The sequence below is a fragment of the Eschscholzia californica genome, unplaced genomic scaffold (assembly GCF_041429995.1).
Source record: "Eschscholzia californica isolate CP2 unplaced genomic scaffold, dmEscCali1.0.p SCAF_5, whole genome shotgun sequence".
Lineage (NCBI taxonomy): Eukaryota > Viridiplantae > Streptophyta > Magnoliopsida > Ranunculales > Papaveraceae > Eschscholzia > Eschscholzia californica.
Window position 1 is genome coordinate 48,558,324 of NW_028238472.1, and position 20,927 is coordinate 48,579,250.

The following is a 20,927-nucleotide window of genomic DNA, read 5'->3' on the forward strand; positions in this document are numbered from 1 at the left end:
GAATAATATCATGAGCTAGAAGCCATGGCGGTCCATCATTGCTTGTCTAGTGCTTGGTTAAACTGCAGAATTTCCTGCCGAAATAGATAGAAAAATTTCGAAATAAAGCCAAAACAGATTAACAAGAACATCAACTTAATCTGTTAAAACCGCAACATATTCATTATCATTCTTAATGTTTATATAACGAAAAATTATAAACAGATATCTATTTCCTAACAAAAGTAAGACATTTATAAGCAAAAACTATAGTATTTCAATTATTAGAGTGAACAGCTTCAGATGACCACTACGATAACTAAATCAGAACTACTTTTTGGGATTTCTTCAAAGAGAGAAACAAGTCACCAAGTTGAGACTCACAAGCATCATAGGCTTCTTTGCTTAAAGATTTGCGAAATCTTCTACGAAGATTTAGCATGGAAAGTACCTTGAATGTTTTGGCACAGAAACGACGAACTTGAGCTCTTAATGACTGCTTTTGGGGCATATCTATCACCAACTTCGATATTAGATCAACAAGTAACGGCATTCGCTTTTTCAAGATCTTCTTTAGTGTAGTCTTGCCATCTGTACCTTCCTTTTTCGAAACCAATGACTTCAATATTCCATCAACTAGATCAAGGGCTTTGGTTCGTCGGAACTCTGATTTTGCACACCCACATTTCTCTAACAAGAAGTGGAACAGTTTATGGCCGAGCCATGGTTGACGTTGAAATACTTCTCTTACATAACCCGGTTTCAACCGGGATTTCTTACTATCGAAGTACTCGACTAAGACTTGTTGGAATATCTTCAACACTTCCTTCAAGTTATTCTTACGGAGTCTTTTTGTTCGAACAATCTTCAGAAGCCAAAATGTGGAATGCTGGGCAAGAGAGATAACCATTTTATGCCTAGCTAGAGGAGCCTGTTGCTTTTTATTAGACAAAGTGGCAGCAGATTTCTTCTTCTTGAATGGTTTTGAGGCTAATTTCAGATTTCTCTTTAATAAAGATTCAAGAGTAGAGAATCGAATATCTTTACCATTTGGGGTTTCCGTCGATTTAAATATTTTTTTCTGCAAGATACCCCATATTCGTTGTGCGAGCTGATCGCTAGTGTCTGCTATATTCACAAATGCCTCAGCTAAGTAGGAGTAGACTGTCACAACCTCGGAACTACCTATCCAATAAGAAAACAAAGGAACAAGCTTTATAAATGTCAATTGTACCAGAAAACATCTAATGAATTAGAATGGAAATCCTTCTTCACGAAAGAAATGAAAGAGATCGAAAAAACCGATACAACCATTTGATTGGTCATCCTGGGGAAACTGTTGAGTGGTATTCAAGGTATATTATGCAAAGCTTTGAAATCGCCAAAAAGCGGATTTTACATTGTGAGTAATCTCTAATCGTTTAAAGTTTAATGGTTCAGCAGAGAACCTCAAACTCAGTTTGAGGCCCAGGCTAATCCTGTGTCAGTTCGTGATTTATTTTACTTACTCTAAAGGAAGATATCTTCTGACCCTACTAAGCGGTCACAAACAGTTCAAAAGAAGACGATACAATTTAGAGCCATATGTTGGAAAAGACAGTCAACTGTTGGATATCGGAAAAGCTTGAATCCACGTTATTTGACAAACCTTGGGGTGTTTCAACAAATAAGAGAACTAAAACTGCATAAAGCTAAAGCTTACCAGGATTTTCGTGTAGGTATATTTCGATTAGTGAGAGGACACGAAGTTTGAACAGGACAAGCTGGGAATGAGCAGTTTCACCACCCGCCTGGGTTCTCTCCCTGAAGATTTGAGCAAGATAAGAATCCATCCGGAACATAGCATCATCATCCATCTCACCATGGGACTCATCATCAGAAGCCTCAGTTACTTCTTTACCAGAAGCCCGAATTTGAGCTAATGCTTCAAAGTCATCATCCAATTCATCACTATAAATAGTTTTTAAGTTATCAGTTTCCTCATCTTCTTCAATACCAAGAAAATCTTCATCTTCGTCCTCATCATCACTTTCTCTGTAAGAAGCCTGATGTCGAGGCGGTATCAGATCTTTCTTTATTATGCGTAACATCCGAATCAGTCCTGCTTCTGTAACTGCATTGCAGTAAAGCTTGAAAACCTACAAAGGTAAATAAAAAATATCAATTGAATAGAAATGTATAAGTCGATATTATCATTTTCCCTCCATAATTCAATATCTTTCATGGATATCTCTGGAGTAAATAGAACAACGATATTGGCTCAAAAAAGTAAAGCAGAAGAATGTTGTCTGGTACATATCCAGCAAAAAAGATGAAAGCGAATTGTCGCACTTTTACCTGCTCAACTGAAAGGCGTAAAGGAGGAGATGATTGAGGTAACAAAGAAAGCAGGGTATCCACTAGAACATTCATCAGTTGCGGTATCTCATTGTCATCCTTTTCTTCATTTTCCTCAGAAGAATCACGATCTTCTTCCGAAGGACCACGATATTCCTCCGAAAGACCACGATCTTCCTCCGCAAGACCACGATCATCCTCCGAAGAATAAAGATCATCCTCTGAAGAATCACAATCATCCTCTGAAGAATCGCTATCATCCTCTGAAGAATCAAGATCAGGAGAAGGAAATGAGTTCTTGCAACACATTGTGAGTTCCAAAGCTGCTTCATGGAACTCTCCAGGACGTAGGAGAACTTGGAGCAGGAGCTGAATGAGCAAGTAACGAAATGCATGCAATTTATCTGCTGCTTTAGTTCCAGGATAAATATCCCTTTCCTGCATTAAGCATAATAATAAATATTGATTTTCAAGATGAAAAGACTGATCTCTTAACTAACAAAATATCATAGACAGGTCAAGGAAGCAGAACACAAATAGAGGTACCTTCTGAGAAAGATAAGTTTCCATTGCTTGCAATTCTTTGAAAGCGTTTTCATCTTCCTCACTCAAGGTTCTAAAGATTGAAATTGAAGGCATGTTGCAAAATATGCGAAGAACCCGCATAAAATAAGACCCAAGATCATTTGCTTCATCGCTATTCCGCGAACAAATGGTACCTTCTTTCTCTGCATTTGCTAGTAATAGTTGTAATTGCTCAATACATATATTACACAGAGCGGTTGATGTAGCTGATTTTGGCCATATAAACTTCTCACGCAACTCAAATGATGCCAATTCGGAGCCGAGAGATGGAGAAAAAAGACCCTGAACAGCTAAAAATTTCAAAATCTCTTTCTGCACTCGAAACTTCGCCATTGGCTCAACTTTCAAATCCTTCAAAACACAAGGGAGAGAATGTATAACCCAACTCTTTAGAGAATCTTGGTTTCGCATTCCAGCAGAATCCTTATCTTCTATAGAACCCATGTCAGAATTGTCATCTGTGGTCTGGCTCTGGTCCAATGGTTTGTTTGGTGCTCGACCCACATCTATGAACATGCTTACCAAATTTTGAACAAAGAGCGTGCAACCTGATTCAGTGTCAAATTCACCAACCAAACCTTTGATTGTTTTGGTTTTAGTTATGCAGTCGAATTTCCCTCCACTGTGTTTCTGTAGGGCCACAACGACCTCCACTCGTCGACCATCGTCGTTCTTTACCCACTCAGAAATTTCCTTTAGAAAGTAATGCGCAGTCTTGTACAACCAAGAATCTTTGGTTGAGAGGATATCCATCAGACAATGGACAACTTTGAAGGAAAGGATAATTTCGACACATGATGCAGGTAGCCTAGGCAAGAGGAGAAGCAAAATATCAAAAGCCAAGTGTTTTCGATCATGAGAAGATGGAAGAAGACATCCTTCAACAACAATCTCACAAAAACAGCGTAGGTTCTTCGCAATCACTTCTTCATAAGAACTATATTTGCGATTCTTTTTATGTTTCTTACTCGAACTTAAACCTGAAATTGCATCTTCATCTTGTGTCGATGTATCTGGCAAGAGTATATTTGCTACAACAGGCCACACACTATGAACTCGAGGCTGACAGAAGGTTGACTCCTGCAATATATATACAAGGTCAAGACTACTTAAATGTTAATTATCCTTCTCTAACCATATCCACAAAGTAAAGATCAAAGATGTGCATAGAGATTACATTGAAGCAAAGGATAAGGGAGGATAAATGTTCAGCAGTGAAGATTTTGTTCCGACTAAATGGATATGGCAATAATTTGCTGAATATCTCATTGTCTGAAGCCATTTTTTCTCGCATTTTAAGGGCCATGAGTAGTGCCTCTGGATTCCCTACTTCAGTTGCGTCTTTGTACCACTCAACCATGCCTGGCGCTTGAAGAATTTGACTTGTCAAGGCTTCAACTGGCAACTGAAAACCATGAAGTTGTGTCAATTATTGTGAAAGAAATCAAACTGAGAAGGATCAGTGGACACATTCTAAGGAAAGTTGGACCATATTGAGAGTAGAAGGGATAATGAGTAAATATGAAATTAATAGTAAACGCTATAGTACTCACTTTGGAGCTGCTCTTATTACAAATAACAAAGACATGTCGAATAAAAACACTTTTCGGAGGGAAACTAACATTTAAGGACAGGAGTAGTAATCATAGACACCGAGTACAAGTGTTCATGCTATTCAAAGGCATACAAGATTTTATTTTCATTTAAGCTCACAGAAAAATGTTGTCTATTTCCAGGTTGAATGCAAATGAGCAAATTCAGACAATTGTAACTTAATAACGTCTAAAAAGTGACTACGATATTTATTTTTTTAGACTAATCCAGGCACAAACCTTTAGCTACTCATTCAATTGATAAAGGAATTCAAAATAAACAGGAACTCACTGTTGAAAAATCGAACAGTTTCAAAAATAAAATTTATCTTATAACAGGGGAAACAGAGATGGATACCTTTTCCACCAGGTCCAAAATAATTGAGACAGCTGGCTCTCTCAAGTATCGTTTCTTTGAAGCAAGTTCAATTATCAAGCCACAGAGTTCTTTGACGTAATCAGCGCTACTGTTAGAAATCCATTCTTCCGTTATTCGTCCAGATCTTGCAAGAGCACTGTAAGCAAAGAGGCGGCCTAAAAAACAGTCCCTTGCTTCCTGAAATGCCATAAGAGATACAACTAAAATATATTAAATCCACGAAAGAATGAGATGAGATTAATGTTCTTTGAACCAAAATAGTGTTTTGCTATTACCTGACCCTTCATTGATGAAGTGACATCTAATATATCAGTTATTAGTTTCAGCAGGGCACCCAAGTTTATGCAAGGAATTGTACCAACGACGAGAGACAGCCCCAACGCAAACCCTTGTCTTGCACACTGTACAACCCATACAAAACGTATCCATCAACGAGTTAGCATCCTCCAATGAAGTAAACTAACAACACAGTTCCTCCACAGCCCACACTAATTTACTAAAGAAACATTAATGGAGATCATTTTACTCATTTAGAACCAATGCATGAATCCGAGACTTTATCAGCAATAATAAACCTCACTAGCAGCGCAAAATAGGTAATGGCGCTGGACCAAGTCTTTACGGGTATTAGATTAAAATACATACTTAAGACAAACATCATAAAGTGGAAATTAGGAGGTAACCTAAGGAGTAGTGCCTTCATTATGGCAAAAGCCAGGTCAAAACTTTTCTCAGAGGAGCTGAACTTACATGTTAGGATATTAAGCACAAATGAGCATATTGATGGTCATTATGGAAATAGATTTGGTTAGGGCAGTGGAATTATATCATAAATCACCAAGTCATCATAGCAACTCGTTGCAACTTGCAAGCGAACGTTAAATCCAGTGAAAAGAAATTAATCATATAATCGCCAATTTGTTATGGAAAAAAACAATTGCCTTCATCCAATAGTAGACAAAGGCCCTCTTTTCTATTTGCTTATTCGACCACCCATCACTTAGGTGGTGTTTTTTCATTTCTCGGTTTTTGAGTCTTACTCGTTTGACTTCAATGAATCTGGATTATGTGAATCAAATGAACTCAAAATCAACCCAAATTAGTCATTAAGACGAATCAGGCATCACGATTCACGATTTATACACAAATAAACAACCTGAAATCTTACTCGAGTCATTCAGATTTCAGCACTCGAGTCAGTTATCAGATCTGGCTTAGAGAAAGAAAAAACACTACCTAAGATGTTTGACCTTGACCAATTCATTTGGACACTAAAACACTAGGCATTTGAGGTTCTTAATTGATTCTATTTAAAATGCATCTACCACGAGCGTTAAACATCGTTACATTATGCTTCCTTTCCAATTGAAAACTAGTAATTCACTACTCCATAAACCGAATAGGCAGACTAGTTGACTAAGTTTCATCCTATATATATATATATATATATATATATATAAACATTAGCCAATGCAAATAGAATTACAACAAGAAGAATCACAATTACGCGAGAAACAAACCTCTCTTGAGGAAGAAACTCCACGAATAAGGCGGCGAATAGCATATCTCAAAGAGGTTGCACAATTCTGCAGACCATCATCCTTTTCGGCTTCCAACTGCAACTCAGTACTCTGTGGTTCCTGCTTACCAAGCTTCTCATAAGCATTCTGAACTTGTTGTAGCTCCCTTACCAATGTTTCAGCTGCCGTTACTCTAGTCGAGAAATCAACAGAACCCAAATCTTTAAACACACTAATATGAAACTGAGGTGAACAAGTCGAAGAAGAACTCGCCGAATGTGCCTCTGCCAAATCCTCCTTATTATCTCCTTCATCACTGGTTTTCTTAACTTTCTTCACCACCACATTTTCAGTACTGTTTATGTGTCTCTCTTTATCCATTGCCTTTCTTTTCTTTCTCCTTTCCATGGGTTTACCAGAACTAGGGTTTATAGAAGTGGGTTTGCTTCCATCATCCTCCTTTTTGTATTTCTTTAACATCTTTGAAGGTTTTAATTCAAGTTCTTCATATGATGTTTGGGTTTCATTTTTTTGTTCTTCAATTGACTCTAAATTTCTCTTTTTACCACCCATTTAAGTTCTTAATTACAGTTTCTCTGATTAATTATTCTACTATCAAAAGCACAACAAAGAGAAAATCAAACCTTGAGATTTTGGGTTTGCCGTGCCTTGAAGATGATATAATCTCACAAGGTGGTGGCAAAAACCCTAAAATCAAATTGTGAAACAAAACCCTATTTAAACGTTTTGGTCTTCAACTTTTGAGCATAAAAAATTAGGGTGATTATTAATCCGTACCCAAGCCTAGGGGTGGGACTTTGGTCCGACCGAGTCCGAAGGGTCCGTGACCGTCTGAGTCCGAAGGGTCCGTGACCGTCCGATGCCTGAATCGATCCTACCCGCCCGACCAAAAGAGCTTAAGCGGACGGACGCGGGCATAGGTCCTTAACCGGTGATCCGACCGAGTCCGTTCGCTTATATAATCCACCCGCTTATATAGTCCGTCCGACCAAACCCGTCCATACCCGCCCGTTTATCCTCTACCCGTTATACCCGCCTGCCTATGTGATTGATTTTAAGTTTTTAGATTTGTAGGGTTAGCTACAACCGTTAGATTTCAAGAGTAAAAATATATAACCCTAGAAATCACTTTTCTTAATCTTGTCTCCGCTTATCTACTTCTTTAGTCTCTCTCTCATCCAAAATCTCAATATCTCATAAGTAATCCAAGAATCTACAATGCACCGATCGTAATGCATGAGAAGAAGAATATCGCGGATCGTAATCCATGAGAAATCTCAATGATTATCTTTTAATTTTGTATTCATTTACTTTTTGGAATTGTAAAGTGAGAGTTAAGAAAGTTTTTTTTGATAATGATAAGCGGGAGAAGCCCGAACCGCATACAAATAAATTAATATAAAACAGCAAAGAAATCAAGTTACATCACATCATTAGCCCCACCCTTTCCTCATTCTCACTGTTCCTCTAGTATCCGCATTAACAATATTGACTAGTTCCACCGGAAGTTGATTAATATTCAAGTGAGTTACCCCCTGTCCGAGCTTCATCTTCGACAAGAAATCAGCAGCCTGATTGGCTTCTCTATAGACATGAAAAACCCGAAAACTCCGAAATTGGCTTCGAAGCCTCTGAACTCTCTTCCACAAACGTCTCGCCCTCCATGGTAGTTTCTGATGTGGTTTTGCAAGAAGTGACTTGATATTCATCGAGTCAAGACCAAGTTCAACTTCCTGCAATCCCGCGCTCAGTGCTAGCTCCAATCCCAACTCAACACCCTGTAGCTCATGTAAGAAGATAGTTTGTCCATCAACCTGACCTGTAGCTGCTCTCACAACCGTCCCCTCCGGATCTCGAATAATGGCTCCATACCCCGCGTCCACCTCGTTCAGTGCACCATCCGTGTTAAGAAAGTTGTATTTAGCTATTAAACAATTTTAATTTCGAATAAAAATTTCTTTATTTGTTCATTAGTGATCGGTGCCCGACCGACCGATACCCGGTTTGCCCGACCGACCGATACCCGGTTTGCCCGACTATCAAAACGGTCACGGACGGGCACTTTGTTGGAGAAAAATACGAAATGTTCGCCCGTTTTGTCCAGATATCCGAGTGGACACTTTGGACTTGTGAGCGTTACGCCCAGGCCGGTTAAGTTAGTGCCCGTTTCCCGCTCGTCCGGACTGATTCCCACCCAAGCAGTGTCGTCAAGCTTTTAGTTGTTGTTGACTTGTCACACGCGGACCAAAACCTAAGGGCACATTAGGGCAGGGGAACGGACCAAACATGCAGTCCATGGTCACTTACTCTTTCGGTACGGGTAGAATGGACAAATTTGTCTGCTCGGACACTCGGACAAACCGGGCAAACACTTGACGGAGTCGGGTTTTTTGTTGTCCGTCTGGGCCTCGCGTAAATAGCCGAGCTTATCCAGGTATCAGAAGAGATGTCGGTGGGCTACACAACAAGAGGTACGAACTATCTCTGATATTCTTAATAGTGATGCTCAAACTCTAGGTTTACAAATGAATCGATGGCTTCCCCCATCTTAAAACACCATCAATATAAACCTTGATGGAGCTTATAAGCGTACTGAAGCTAGAGTGGTTGTGGTTGCTCGAAATCATCTCGGAGAAATGATCAGGTTGATGTTAGGAAGGTTACGACCGTCTCTCCGCTATTCAAAAAGGTGGTAGTGTTTCAATTGGGGTTGGATATGGCGAATGATTTTGGGTTCTCTTCATTTATATTAGGAGACACCAAAGCAACGGTTGTATTTCTATCAGATGAGGGAGGCGAAAGTGTCGTGGCATCTATCTACCGGTATAGAGAATATGTACGCGTGTACAACTTCGATCTCTCCACGTCACCATTACTTTTGCCCGAAGGAATGTAATGAAATAGCTCATATTATCGCCTCTCTCACTTTTGACGCATTGTGTTCAACACCTAAAGTTACAATTTAACCCCAAATTATGTTTTATTAACTTTGTATCTTTTGTTAGCATTTTAGGTCACCTGCCTTCATAGTTGCTTTTTGACATCACATCCATGAATTTAATTAGCATTTTAGGTCACCTGCCTTCGTAGTTGCTTCTCATAAAAAAAGGTTAAGTAGGTGCACATGTGCCTTGTCACATGATTAAAATGGCCTTATTTTGAAAACCTTTTTCATTAACAACGGAGGTAAAGTAAGCCGTTGGCTTTTCATCAAAAAAAAAAAAGTAAGCCGTTGGCAACGACAATATCTGACTTTGCGATAGGAAAACAACAAGGTTGTGAGGAAGGCCGTAAAATGTTAGTTGAATGAAACCATATTATTCTTCAACCCCAAAGGTATTTTTTTAGGCCAACAACTGGTAGTCCAGTTGGCCAGTGTATATACTCTGCAATGCAGATATCTCAAGTTCGATTCCATGAAAGCGTAAATTCAGAAATATAGAACTTGGTAATAAATAAAGTAGTTTATGTAGGCTTTAGGCCATTTAGTTCGTCAGACTTTAGACCATTTAGTTCGTCGGACTTTAGGCCAGTAGTATTAGTATTTCGACGGTGTTATCGTGCTTATCACATCGTCTCTATGTATCAATGCCTTTGTAATGACGATTGTAGTCCAACAAAAACTATTCTGTCACTTTTTTTTATCTGGTTAGTCTTTCTCTTAACAAGCCAAAGTGCTGCAAAATCCTCTCTCTCTCTCTCTCTCTCTCTCTCTCTCTCTCTCTCTCCCTTCCCCTTCACAATGTAAGATTGAAGTTTTAATTTTTTTTTTTTAAAATCATTGAAAAAATAAAATAAAATGGTATATCAAGCGACATCCAAGATTGGTTGCACAAGTGATCTAATGTCGGTCTCAATACCGGTCACGTGCTCGCTTACAAAGTATACTGTGCCCATTCAACCCAATCCCTCATGATGTTTTCTCTCAGCACAGCCACACCTGAAGCACCTACCTTATAACCAAAGACAGGATTGATCTTCTTAATCACATGCAATTTGAACTTAATAAATATTGAGCAAATTCATATCAGATCATAAGCCTAGCCACAAAACCAGAATTCAATGGGGAAGAAATTTTACAATTCTCCAAAAACTACAATAAAAGGTAACCAAAATGCAGGCTTACAAGTTACATTGATCAGAACCCTACCAAGTTTCTCTAGATTTAAAGCTCTTAGAATGGACATAAGAAACACAAAGAAAAATGGTCACACCATTACAGATTACTTCATTCGAATTGATAGGGGAATTGTTTGTATCATGTATGCTTTTTCTTTCTTTACAAACAACATCATTTTGAAAACTACGAATTAAATAGAGACGGGTTGGCTGTCGCAGTACCAACTTGGACTTCGAGAAGTTCCAAACGTCGCTCTAGTGTATCAAGCTTTTCATTCAAGGATGCCAATTTGCTCTTTGTTGTTGCTTCTGAAAATGGAAAAACCATGAGAACTTCAGTTATAGCTTATATGATATAGCTATAAATGTAAAACAAATAAATAATACCAGACTAGATAACATAGTACGATCAAAGCTTATTCATCAGAAGTGTCATATATTATCGAAGATAAAGTAGGAATTCTAGACAAAAAGCTAATAATAGTGATAAAATTTTCTACAGAGGCCAAAAAATACATAAAATTGTTTTCTGAAGCTTGCATAACTGTTATTGCTTATACATGAATAAGATATCCATTCCTAATACTCGATTGTTTACCTCTGGTATTGTATTCTCTTTCGTCTGTGCCTTAAGGGCATGGGGTCTATTCAGAATCTATGTTCCTCATAGTAAACAAAGAATACTTCTCCGCTAGTTTGCTACTTCTTACTTTCCCACATTTCAAAGTAGATATACCATACTACCAAAGTCCTAATTAACTTCTAATTATAAGTTATAACTTCCTGTTAATGAAAAAGCTTTAGGGTCAATGACTGGAATCTAGAACTATAACCACCACCTATGTCTCAACAATGTTTCAAGTTGAACAAAGAATTACTTTACTCATCACGTTGTAATGCCTACATCTTAGTTACTACAAAGCTAATTGAGTGATCATTTTCATTTTGTATACACACCTATATCATTCCGTTCACGCTTCCTAAGATTTTATCACCACCTATGTCTCAACAATGTTTCAAGTTGAACAAAGAATTACTTTACTCATCACGTTGTAATGCCTACATCTTAGTTACTACAAACCTAATTGAGTGATCATTTTCATTTTGTATACACACCTATATCATTCCGTTCACGCTTCCTAAGATTTTATCACCATCCCATCCCTTAATTTTATGCAGAAACTGGACCTAATGACTTCACAGTTTGTATACATACCCTAATACGTCATTCCGTTCACGCTATCCCTTAATTATATGCAAATACCTAATTTAATGACTTCACATAGTGGGGATTTGTCACTTATTACATGCTAAGTTTAGAACTTCCTTTTTCAATCAGTTTCTACTGTTTGAATGGGTTCTAGTATACTACTCACTTGTACAGAAAAAGAAAACGTCGGCGATGATTAGAATGGTCTACAAGCCCTTAAAAGAATTTCTAGATGGGGAAGTTATGGTACCCTTACTACTCCCGTTGTCAATAGTTTACTACGTCGGCGATGATTAGAATGGTTTCACAACGCCTCAATGGCTCAATCACGTGAAGTGGTAACTTCTGAACCAGACCATATAACCATAACCGCATCAACAAAAAAAAAAGGTATGATTTTCGATGTGAAGATCGAGAAAATCTAATGTCCACTCATATATCCCAATACTGAGATGGACAATATATATACATGTATATATAGACTTTTATGGAATCATATACTTCATTTCTCATTTTCAACCTGAAATTTAAACTAATACTTGTTTTCTATCAATACTCTCATTAATGTTCTCCATAAACTAAGCATTTTCGATCTCCTCTCTCTTGTGTGTATATCCTGCAAACCTAAATATCTGTTTTTTGTATGTAAAGTATACAACAATTACTCTTTTCAGCAAGGAAATATGATCACCCAATATAAATAACTCATCTTTAAGTCAGAAAATGAAGATATGAATCAAAACAAAGGTCTAAAAATTCTAATTTAAGATCTGCCATCTACATATGAAATACCCTAACTTAACCTGAAATTTCTCTCTCTAGAAGCAACTAATGAACTAAACAAGTCAAATTTAGCAAAGAACATTATTTTCCACAAAATCAAAATTACCCACAACTCAAGAATGAATTTCAAACAAAACCCAAAATTAGTTGGTGAATTTGAGTGAATATGGTAGCAAAAATCTAGAAACTGAACTAAAATGAAGTCAATAGTGTTGCTAAAGATGAAGAAAACAAGAGAGAGGGTACGGACCAAATTGGATGAGGAAATCGAAGAGACGACGAACATTGAGAGAAATGTTGGAAATGAACTCTCGATTCTCCCAATCGGCTTGTACTGCAATTCCAACGTTAACAGCGTTAGTGATTCCAACTCCTCCAGCTCTCGCCATTCTCTCCTCGTTTCTTCACACAAAGAAATTAGATGCCCTTCTGGAGGAGAACTTCAAAACCCTAATTTTAATTTCTCCAGAAGCACAAACAGAGAGAGAGAGAGAGTTCTTGTTTGTAAATTAAAAAAAACAGAATCGAGATTATGAGTACAAGTTGACTAAAAACGAATTCGTGTTATTTTCATTTCTTTAGCTTTCAATCCTAAAAAAAACACACAATAATAACGGATGTTCTTTCGGTTCTGTTATCTTCTTAAATAAAGTGGGTCAATTGTTTTTGTTTTGCCCCCCCACTTGTTACTAACTAAACAATTTGCTCTATATTTATTTACTAGTCGAATTTAACCCCCAAAATTAGTGTTCCACTATGTAACTCTAAATCATTGTTCCTTAGTTTCAGTTTTGTCTTTTATCTTCTTGAGTCGTTCTTCTAATACATTGTTTTAGTTAGCACGTTAGAAGAGAGATAAAGAGGAAGGAGAGAGAACAAAGTTATGTTATTGAGAAACGAACAATCACTTTCTCTCATCTAATCTCCTTTTCTCTCTGTGTTACTGAGTACGAGAGTTAAAAATGGAAAGATGATGAAGATAAGGTAAGAGGAGGTAAGTTCAATTGAATTGAAAAGAGTTACTTGGTCAATATGAAATTTGAACTTATTTACAAGGAACGCTAGGTAAATCCATTACCAATTAGAAATAGGTCCTTTCTCAATTGCACAATTTTGTCGAGAAGGTTACGTCCATAAAAACTCTTATTTAAAGTTAAAGTTGACGTCACTGCTGAATGCAATCTAAACGGGAATCTCATACTATAAGTGTACAATATTAAAAAGACGTATTTTTATTATATCTGGTCATCCAAATCCCGCCCGACCATTTCCATGTTATCAAAGTTGTTGCCATGTTTTTTTGATGAATGTATCATCTCCCTTACTTAATATCAAGATGTGGGGACTTGATAAGATTTTTTTTAGGTTAATATTAGAAAATGAAAAATATCCATTTCAAAGCTTTGGTTACAAATTTCTTCATTAGTGCGTGCAAACTCATAGAGCTAGGTTTAGGGCCCCCACTACTCCCACCTCCACTACAAAAACCAACTTTGAGTATCTTTAGGTTCAAATTTTTCTTTCCTTTTATATATATGTGCAAAGGAAAATCCTTCTAAAATCATTATATAACAAAGTCTAGTGGTGGGTAAAGCTGAAAGTTGGTAAAGCTAATTTACATTAAGAAAATTGCTAAATATTATAGTTTCAAACAAATGTCAAGCTAAGATATAGAATTTGGCAAATCGGTAGGAATATTCAAGCCGTTGTTACTGTTGATAAGCAGTGGCGTCTGTGTAGTTGTCAGTAAGCCGTTGTGTCTGAGTAGCGCCTCTGGAGAAGGTTCACGTCCTCGAAACTCCACAAATGCCTAAGAACAATAAGAATAAAATACAATAAAATAAAATAAACATATTCTCGTGCGAAAATATACTCATAAACTTCATGTACTATACGTTATATATCGGATTCTAGTGAACTTCTCACCTCAAGTGGCGATTTTGCACCTCCACAAGCAAGAATAGTTTCTCGAAACTTACGACCCGTTTCCTTCAGAGCCTGTTGTCCGAAGAAGTGAAGGTATAAGATAAGTGATTCATTAACCACTCACAACATTATTTTAGATAATAGTAACAATTAGAGACAATAATATGTCAATTAGAATTTGGAAGAATACTTTGTCATAATGGTGTGGGACTGGAGTAACTCGCTTACCTTCTCGTTGTCTAATCCAGCGTCTTCGAATGCCGAGAAAGCATCAGCTGATAATACCTCTGCCCACTGCAGAAATTGAAAACAAGTTTAAGTTGAAAGAATTAATTTTCTTTTCCAAATTCAGGCGTATGTTATAACTGAAAACTTCTGCCGTTGAGCTAGAGACTTGTTTTAAGATCTGACTCAATTACCTGGTAACTGTAGTACCCCGCTGCATAATCACCTGCAACATACAAAAGTTGTTGAGATACGTGTGTAACAAGTGATATACATGACGGATCAAGATGACGAGATCCGACCGTCAAGAAGAGTCCACAATAATTGAAGATGCAGAAGATACGTGTGTAAACAAACACAGATTAGTACCTGAAAATATGTGGTCGAAACCACAAAGAAACATGCTTTCGGGCAGCAGTGGGAGAACTTGGGTTCTTTCACACGCTCTTCGTTCAATATCGTGGATAGATTCTGTCCCACCAGGAACATATTTCTTGTGTAACTCCAAGTCTATAGTTGCCTTTATTATCTGCATTAGTCAAAATATAATTAAAGGAAACATGGGTATATCATATTAATCAACTCATAAAATAGCAGTAGGCGGGCAAGGCAATGGCTCGAGCCTGGATCGGCCTTGTCTTACACGGGCTCGTCTTGCCATACCAGATCCTGATCTGGTGTGGGTAGCCCGAACGAGTTTGCACCAATAACACAATCCGACAATTAGTGAATCTAAACCCTCATCTAAATGGCCAAGTCACACGCTGTTATGAATAAATAGGTGTTTGTGTTTGTGTGTTAGTTATCATTTTCTTTGTGCTTGTCGTTCTTTTCTCTGGGTTGGGAAATCACCTAATAGATTGTCTTTCGAGTCTACCCATTGACCTTGTTTTGATAATATTTTCGTTCTTGTTTCACATTGACACTATGAGCTATATAGACAAAAGTAGTTTCTCTGAGAAATACAATTTCCATAGAAAATTCAAGTAGTTACTGACTGACCTCACTAAGGTTACATAAGCCTGCCTGGAATGTCTTCGCTGCAACGAGTCTCTTATAAACTTCTTCTGAAAGAGTCTCTCCAGTTTCATAGTGTTTCGCAATGCTCATGAAAGTATCCCTGTGAAATCAATAAAAATACAATTAAATAAATAGTGCCAGTTTTAGATTATACCTATAAAATGCGAAAGATATTGGTATCCGGAGGAAGTACCTATGATAACACCAATTTTCCATGAACTGAGAAGGCAATTCAACAGCATCCTCCTCTTCCCATCGAGTATCAGAAGCTAGACCTTCGTCTTCCTTGGCGAGCATATGTTGAAGGGCATGACCAAACTCATGAAAAATAGTCTCAACCTACATATTTTACGACGATATACATGATAAATATGCGAGTAAAAGGAAGAAAAGCATAATTATGTGAGAATAACATATTGACGACTAAAATACTTCTAGACTAAATACGAATGACTCTAAAGATAACATTTCAGAAAATGCAGTATTGTAGTGATTGGCAATTAAGCCGGATTCTAGTCCATGCCAACCCATCAGAAAGAAGACTACAGGGTGGTCTGATTTCTTTACTGCGGAACAAGGTCACTAGACAGCAAGCATCGGATGAAGCAAACGCCACTAAAGGAGGCAATTAAGAAGCATAGGCTGATTAACGCGTCAATTGAGATTCATTGAAAAGTGTTTTCTTCAAAGTGAAATATACCTCATCGAAGGTCATTAAGCTTGGTTTATTCCCAACCGGCGGTGTTTGATTGCACACCATAACAAGAACAGGCAACCTCGTGGAATCACCTTTACGTGCAAGAGCACGACTACGACCAACAACCTCATTCATCCATGCCCCTTCTCGTTTTTCAGAAGGACGGGAATATGGATCGAAATATAAATAAGCAATTGGTTTCCCAGCACCATCCTTTACACGATAGAATTTGACATCTTTGTTCCAGACCTGATTAAAAGCATAACATATATTAATTAAATCAGAAGAACGTAATATATTACTTCATGTACCATAGTAGCAAATAAAGAAATTAAATATAATTACTGGAGCTATGCCATCAGCTGCATCAATATCAATTTCGAATAGCTTCTTTGCAAGTTTGAAAAGGCCATCCATGACTTTCGGCAACGAAAAAAAAGAACGCAACTCTTCCTGTAAAGTTCATGAAAAAGAAAAGAAGACATAAGCCTAAAGCATTTTTAGGACATTTGAATATGAAAGCCAAATCAGAAGTAGAAGAGCATGAAATCAGACATTCATCGGAAACCAGATGCAACTAGGTTTACCTCATTTATGTCATACTTAGACTCACGAAGTCTTTCACTCCAGAAAGCAATATCCCAACCTCTCAAATCATTAGCTTCTACAGCACCTTGATCCCGAGCGAAATTTTGAAGGTCTTCCATATCTAAAAGGCGAAGAACAGTTTTTGCTTATGAGACACGTTTGTGAACGTAACCACATGCATATTCAGGTTAGAATTATAGGTCAGTTATCGGCCTAGTACAAGACCATGTTACCTTGAACAGCAGCTTTCCAAGAAGCAGTATGAAGCTTTTCAAGGAGTTCTTCTACTTGATAAAGAGTCGCCGTTTTCGTTGACATCCTCAACTGAAAAGAGAGTTTTGCTTTTTAAGTTTCTAGAAAGAAATGGGAGGATAACAAATAAGTAAATAATTAACCGTACCTCGGCATAGTTTTTATAACCACAAAGTTTAGCTTTCTCCAGTCGAAGCTTCAAAATTTGGTCGATAATTGGTGTATTATCCAGATCTCCGTTAGATGCAAGAGTGGCAAAAGCTCGATACACTTCCTCGCGTAAAGATCGATTACATGCATGTTGCACAACAGAGTTATAACATGGAGCGTCCATAGTAATAATCCATGGACCATCTTCAGCTGTAGCATTTTCATGACCCTGATTTTGAAGATAAAAATACATAAGAAATTCAAAAGAAAACTGAAATATATCATACAACTTTAACATGAACAGGTTAGAAACCTTGGAGACTGCTGTTTGTGCAGCTAGACCAAGTGCTGAAGCAGGCAATCCTTCAATCTCCGATTTGTCCGTAATTATTTTTTGAAACTTTTTTGTAGCATCCAAAAGGTTCTCTTCGCACTTTTCCGATAATTTGTCTAGCTCCTGCAAAAACATGAAACCAGGATATGACAAATGCTGTTCTGTCTTAGAGTCAGAATCATTAAAAGCACGAATCACGGAAATCCACATAAAATTTTCGCGTAGAGTCTGTCTAGTTTTTCCACCAAAACATGAAACTAGTAGATCACAATCATTAAAAGTTTGAATCACGACAATCCACATAAGATTTGTGCCTAGAATCTGCCTGGTTTTTCTGGTCCTCTAGCATTTTTCTTGAAGATAAAAGTTAATCCAATCTAGATTATGACAAATAGGTCATAATGAATACCTTGAACAAATACCTCTAAGGCTCTAACCCAAGTAATTATTTGAATATGAGAAAGAATGGTTAATACCTGCTCTAATTCGTTTAATTGCTCTAATTGCTGTAATTTCTCATCTTTAAGAGGAACGCAATTAAAAATAGCCTCCTTTATTCGGCCTGCAAAAATATAATCACTAAGCTCCCGGTGAAATTAAAAAGAAAATTTAGTCACACATTTAGATAAACTTAGCGAAAATGCTAGGGCCACCAAATTTTTTGGGGCGAAATTCCCGATCCGACAGTTGAATTTCAACCCACTTGATGAGTGAGGGTGAAATCCCATCGTTACATCGAATTTCACACCAGTTTCATGCCAAAATTTCAGCGTTCCCATCACGGTGGTAAACTTAGAAAATGTTATTTGGCCCGATATGACACGACCAAGAAAAAATTAAATACTGATGTCGTGCTAACATTAACATCATGTTCAGTTTTTGCTTGGTTGGGTCAAGTAGCACTGTCGAACTTAGATAAGACAGTTTAGCTCCTATTGCAAGCGCAACCAAATTGATAATGTCTGTTGACGCGATTGCTACAACTTGAAAAAGATGGTGAGAATTCTAACTAGAGAAAAGACTTACCTAGTAAATTTGGTTGATTGAATACCCGAAAAAATGGCAGTTCCTGATGCCGAAGAATCTTGACAAACGTGTGGCTCAAGTGAAGAAATTTAGAGAAACAAAAAATGTGAGACCCGAAGAAGACTCTGCTTGTGGGTCGACTTCCTAATTGGAAACTGAGGAACCTCTGAAGAGCGGTTTTAGTTCTTCTCCAAAACCAACGAGTTTCATGGATCTCAGCATCCGGTGAGAATATATAATCTACAAAAATGATGAGAAATAGTAAAGCCACAGCTAAAGAATGAATGTTCACAAACAAAAGTTGGACGATTAATATTGGGAGAAAACTCAATCACAATGAAAATAAGAATTAGATAATCACATGACACCTACATTCGACTATACATTTACGCGTATCACTTAATGTCTCCCAATCCGAAGATTCATGAATCAACCTGAACGCATCATAAATAGGTTCGCTTTGTGCCACTCTAAGATCAAACTGAACTTTGTCTGCCTACAACATCCAAATATAAAAAATCAGCACAAAAAAAAACATAAAAAACATTTTTGCTAAAAAAATCTTTCGAATACTCATAGTTACATATAAAATCAAAAACATCCACCATCTCTTGGTGCAGTGGTTGGATACCTCCTCTTAAGCCCATAAATTTTGGAACCCAATTTTAGTGGAAGCAATTATCTTCAAGATTTATTTCATGTAGTTTAGGCATTAAATTAAACTGTCATAATGCTTATTTTAAGGGAGAATATGATTACCTGAACTTCCTCAATAGCCATTCGAAGTTCAGGAGAATCCTTAACGGATTTAAGGAGATTAACCACCCGCCAAACTACTTCCAATCGATCCACAATCTTCTCCAATGGATCTACCAGGTCCGGCCATGTCGGTTTCACTGTCTTCTCTAATTCAATCAAATCATTCTCCTGCAAATTTCAACCAAATCATCAATCAACTCAATGATTCTATTCTCACTTAGGCTATGCTTTATTTAAACTGTGTTATAAAAAGTATAAATAATGATCCGTATGGTCTTCAGGGTGTACCGAGTATCCGTCTAGAACAGTTTTATGACAGTTATAAGTGCATTCCATGATTCCATCCTAACGTCGAATGATGTACAATAGTGTATTCACGTATAATCTCATTCACAAATTAATAAAAGAAAATCACGTCTTTTTTCAAAACCCAGGACTTATCTATATGCCCTTTCTGTAAAGTAACTGACATAAGAAATCAATAAATAATATGTGTGTTACACGTGATACACGTGACAGATCAAGATGACAGAAAAGTCCAAGATATTTAAAGATATTCCAAAATATACGAAGAACCAGAAAATTTAGTTTGATGTATTTTTAGAATATGTCTTGTAACTTCTAAGCATCTAATATTATTGTTACATAAAGATTATATGCTAAGTAACGAATCAACCCCACAATTGTGGCGATTAATACGAAAGGTATTTATGGCTTTCTCCTGCATTAATTTATTGTGTCACTATTTAAATATATCTTTACGATTATCACATAATTATGACAATAAAAATCCAAACTTTACCAGTTCCTTCAATAATGCTCTGATTCCAGGACAAACATGTTTAGCTTCAATAACATCAAAAGGCGGGAAAACAAAATCTTGCAGAAGTGGATTATTTTTCAAGTTGACTATTTCTTCTTCTTTTTGTTGAGTGATCACTGGAGTAGTAAGAGCTTGGGCAGCCATTAATGAAGAAAGAAGAAGAAACAAGTACAGAGAGGAGTAGGGAAGGTAGTGAGAGAAAATAGAAGAGAGTACTGTGAATGTGTAGAACAAAAAACAATTGACAGATTTTGATAAAACATATATATGTGTATATATATATCAAATTTTGTTAGTATAGGTTTCTATTTTCTTAACGGTATCTTAAAATATTGAGATACTTATTACAAATTAAGAAACTCTTTAAATACTATTTTTGGTGAAATAAGGATACATAGTTGAGATCGGGTGCCTAAAGCGCCCCATGTGATGTTTGGTGCAAATATTATGGGGTTGGGAAAATAAAAAAAGGCCAGCACTTTAGAGAAATCAAAATAGTTTCTGGGGTGAAAATTTTTAAAGGGTAGATGTGAAAATTTGGATATTTTCTGGAGACATAAATTTTAAGGGGAAACAAAACATTTCTTCTTCCTCTTCTTCAT

At 37.1% G+C, this 20,927-nt stretch overlaps 3 protein-coding genes across 4 annotated transcripts; all 3 read right to left on the bottom strand.

Annotated features, from left to right (window-relative positions):
* Nucleotides 1-118: 118 nt before the first annotated feature.
* On the bottom strand, nucleotides 119-7,181 carry LOC147540022 (uncharacterized). The gene is made up of 8 exons (XM_086641346.1): nucleotides 6,393-7,181; nucleotides 5,148-5,273; nucleotides 4,852-5,049; nucleotides 4,079-4,306; nucleotides 2,863-3,981; nucleotides 2,317-2,754; nucleotides 1,682-2,117; nucleotides 119-1,164 (listed from the first exon to the last, which is right to left on the bottom strand). The coding sequence occupies exons 1-8, from the start codon at nucleotides 6,963-6,965 to the stop codon at nucleotides 299-301; spliced, it is 3,984 nt and encodes a 1,327-aa protein (XP_086497472.1). The 5' UTR covers nucleotides 6,966-7,181; the 3' UTR covers nucleotides 119-298.
* Nucleotides 7,182-10,425: 3,244 nt separating this feature from the next.
* BRK1 (BRICK1) lies at nucleotides 10,426-13,140 on the bottom strand. The gene is made up of 2 exons (XM_086641987.1): nucleotides 12,776-13,140; nucleotides 10,426-10,841 (listed from the first exon to the last, which is right to left on the bottom strand). Exons 1-2 carry the CDS (start codon nucleotides 12,912-12,914, stop codon nucleotides 10,717-10,719), a joined length of 264 nt encoding a protein of 87 aa, XP_086498113.1. The 5' UTR covers nucleotides 12,915-13,140; the 3' UTR covers nucleotides 10,426-10,716.
* An 887-nt stretch (nucleotides 13,141-14,027) lies between these two features.
* On the bottom strand, nucleotides 14,028-20,588 carry LOC147540024 (putative cytosolic oligopeptidase A). 2 transcript variants are annotated; one of them, XM_086641984.1, is made up of 18 exons: nucleotides 20,305-20,588; nucleotides 19,503-19,670; nucleotides 19,116-19,239; nucleotides 18,744-18,983; nucleotides 18,194-18,279; nucleotides 17,697-17,840; nucleotides 17,382-17,612; nucleotides 17,215-17,305; nucleotides 16,981-17,102; nucleotides 16,739-16,846; nucleotides 16,397-16,642; nucleotides 15,890-16,035; nucleotides 15,679-15,796; nucleotides 15,046-15,205; nucleotides 14,871-14,902; nucleotides 14,680-14,745; nucleotides 14,452-14,523; nucleotides 14,028-14,335 (listed from the first exon to the last, which is right to left on the bottom strand). In XM_086641984.1, exons 1-18 carry the CDS (start codon nucleotides 20,467-20,469, stop codon nucleotides 14,189-14,191), a joined length of 2,466 nt encoding a protein of 821 aa, XP_086498110.1. In that variant the 5' UTR covers nucleotides 20,470-20,588; the 3' UTR covers nucleotides 14,028-14,188. The 2 variants fall into 2 exon arrangements, with proteins under 2 accessions (XP_086498110.1, XP_086498111.1); XM_086641985.1 differs by lacking the exon at nucleotides 20,305-20,588 and adding an exon at nucleotides 19,791-19,958.
* Nucleotides 20,589-20,927: the final 339 nt, after the last annotated feature.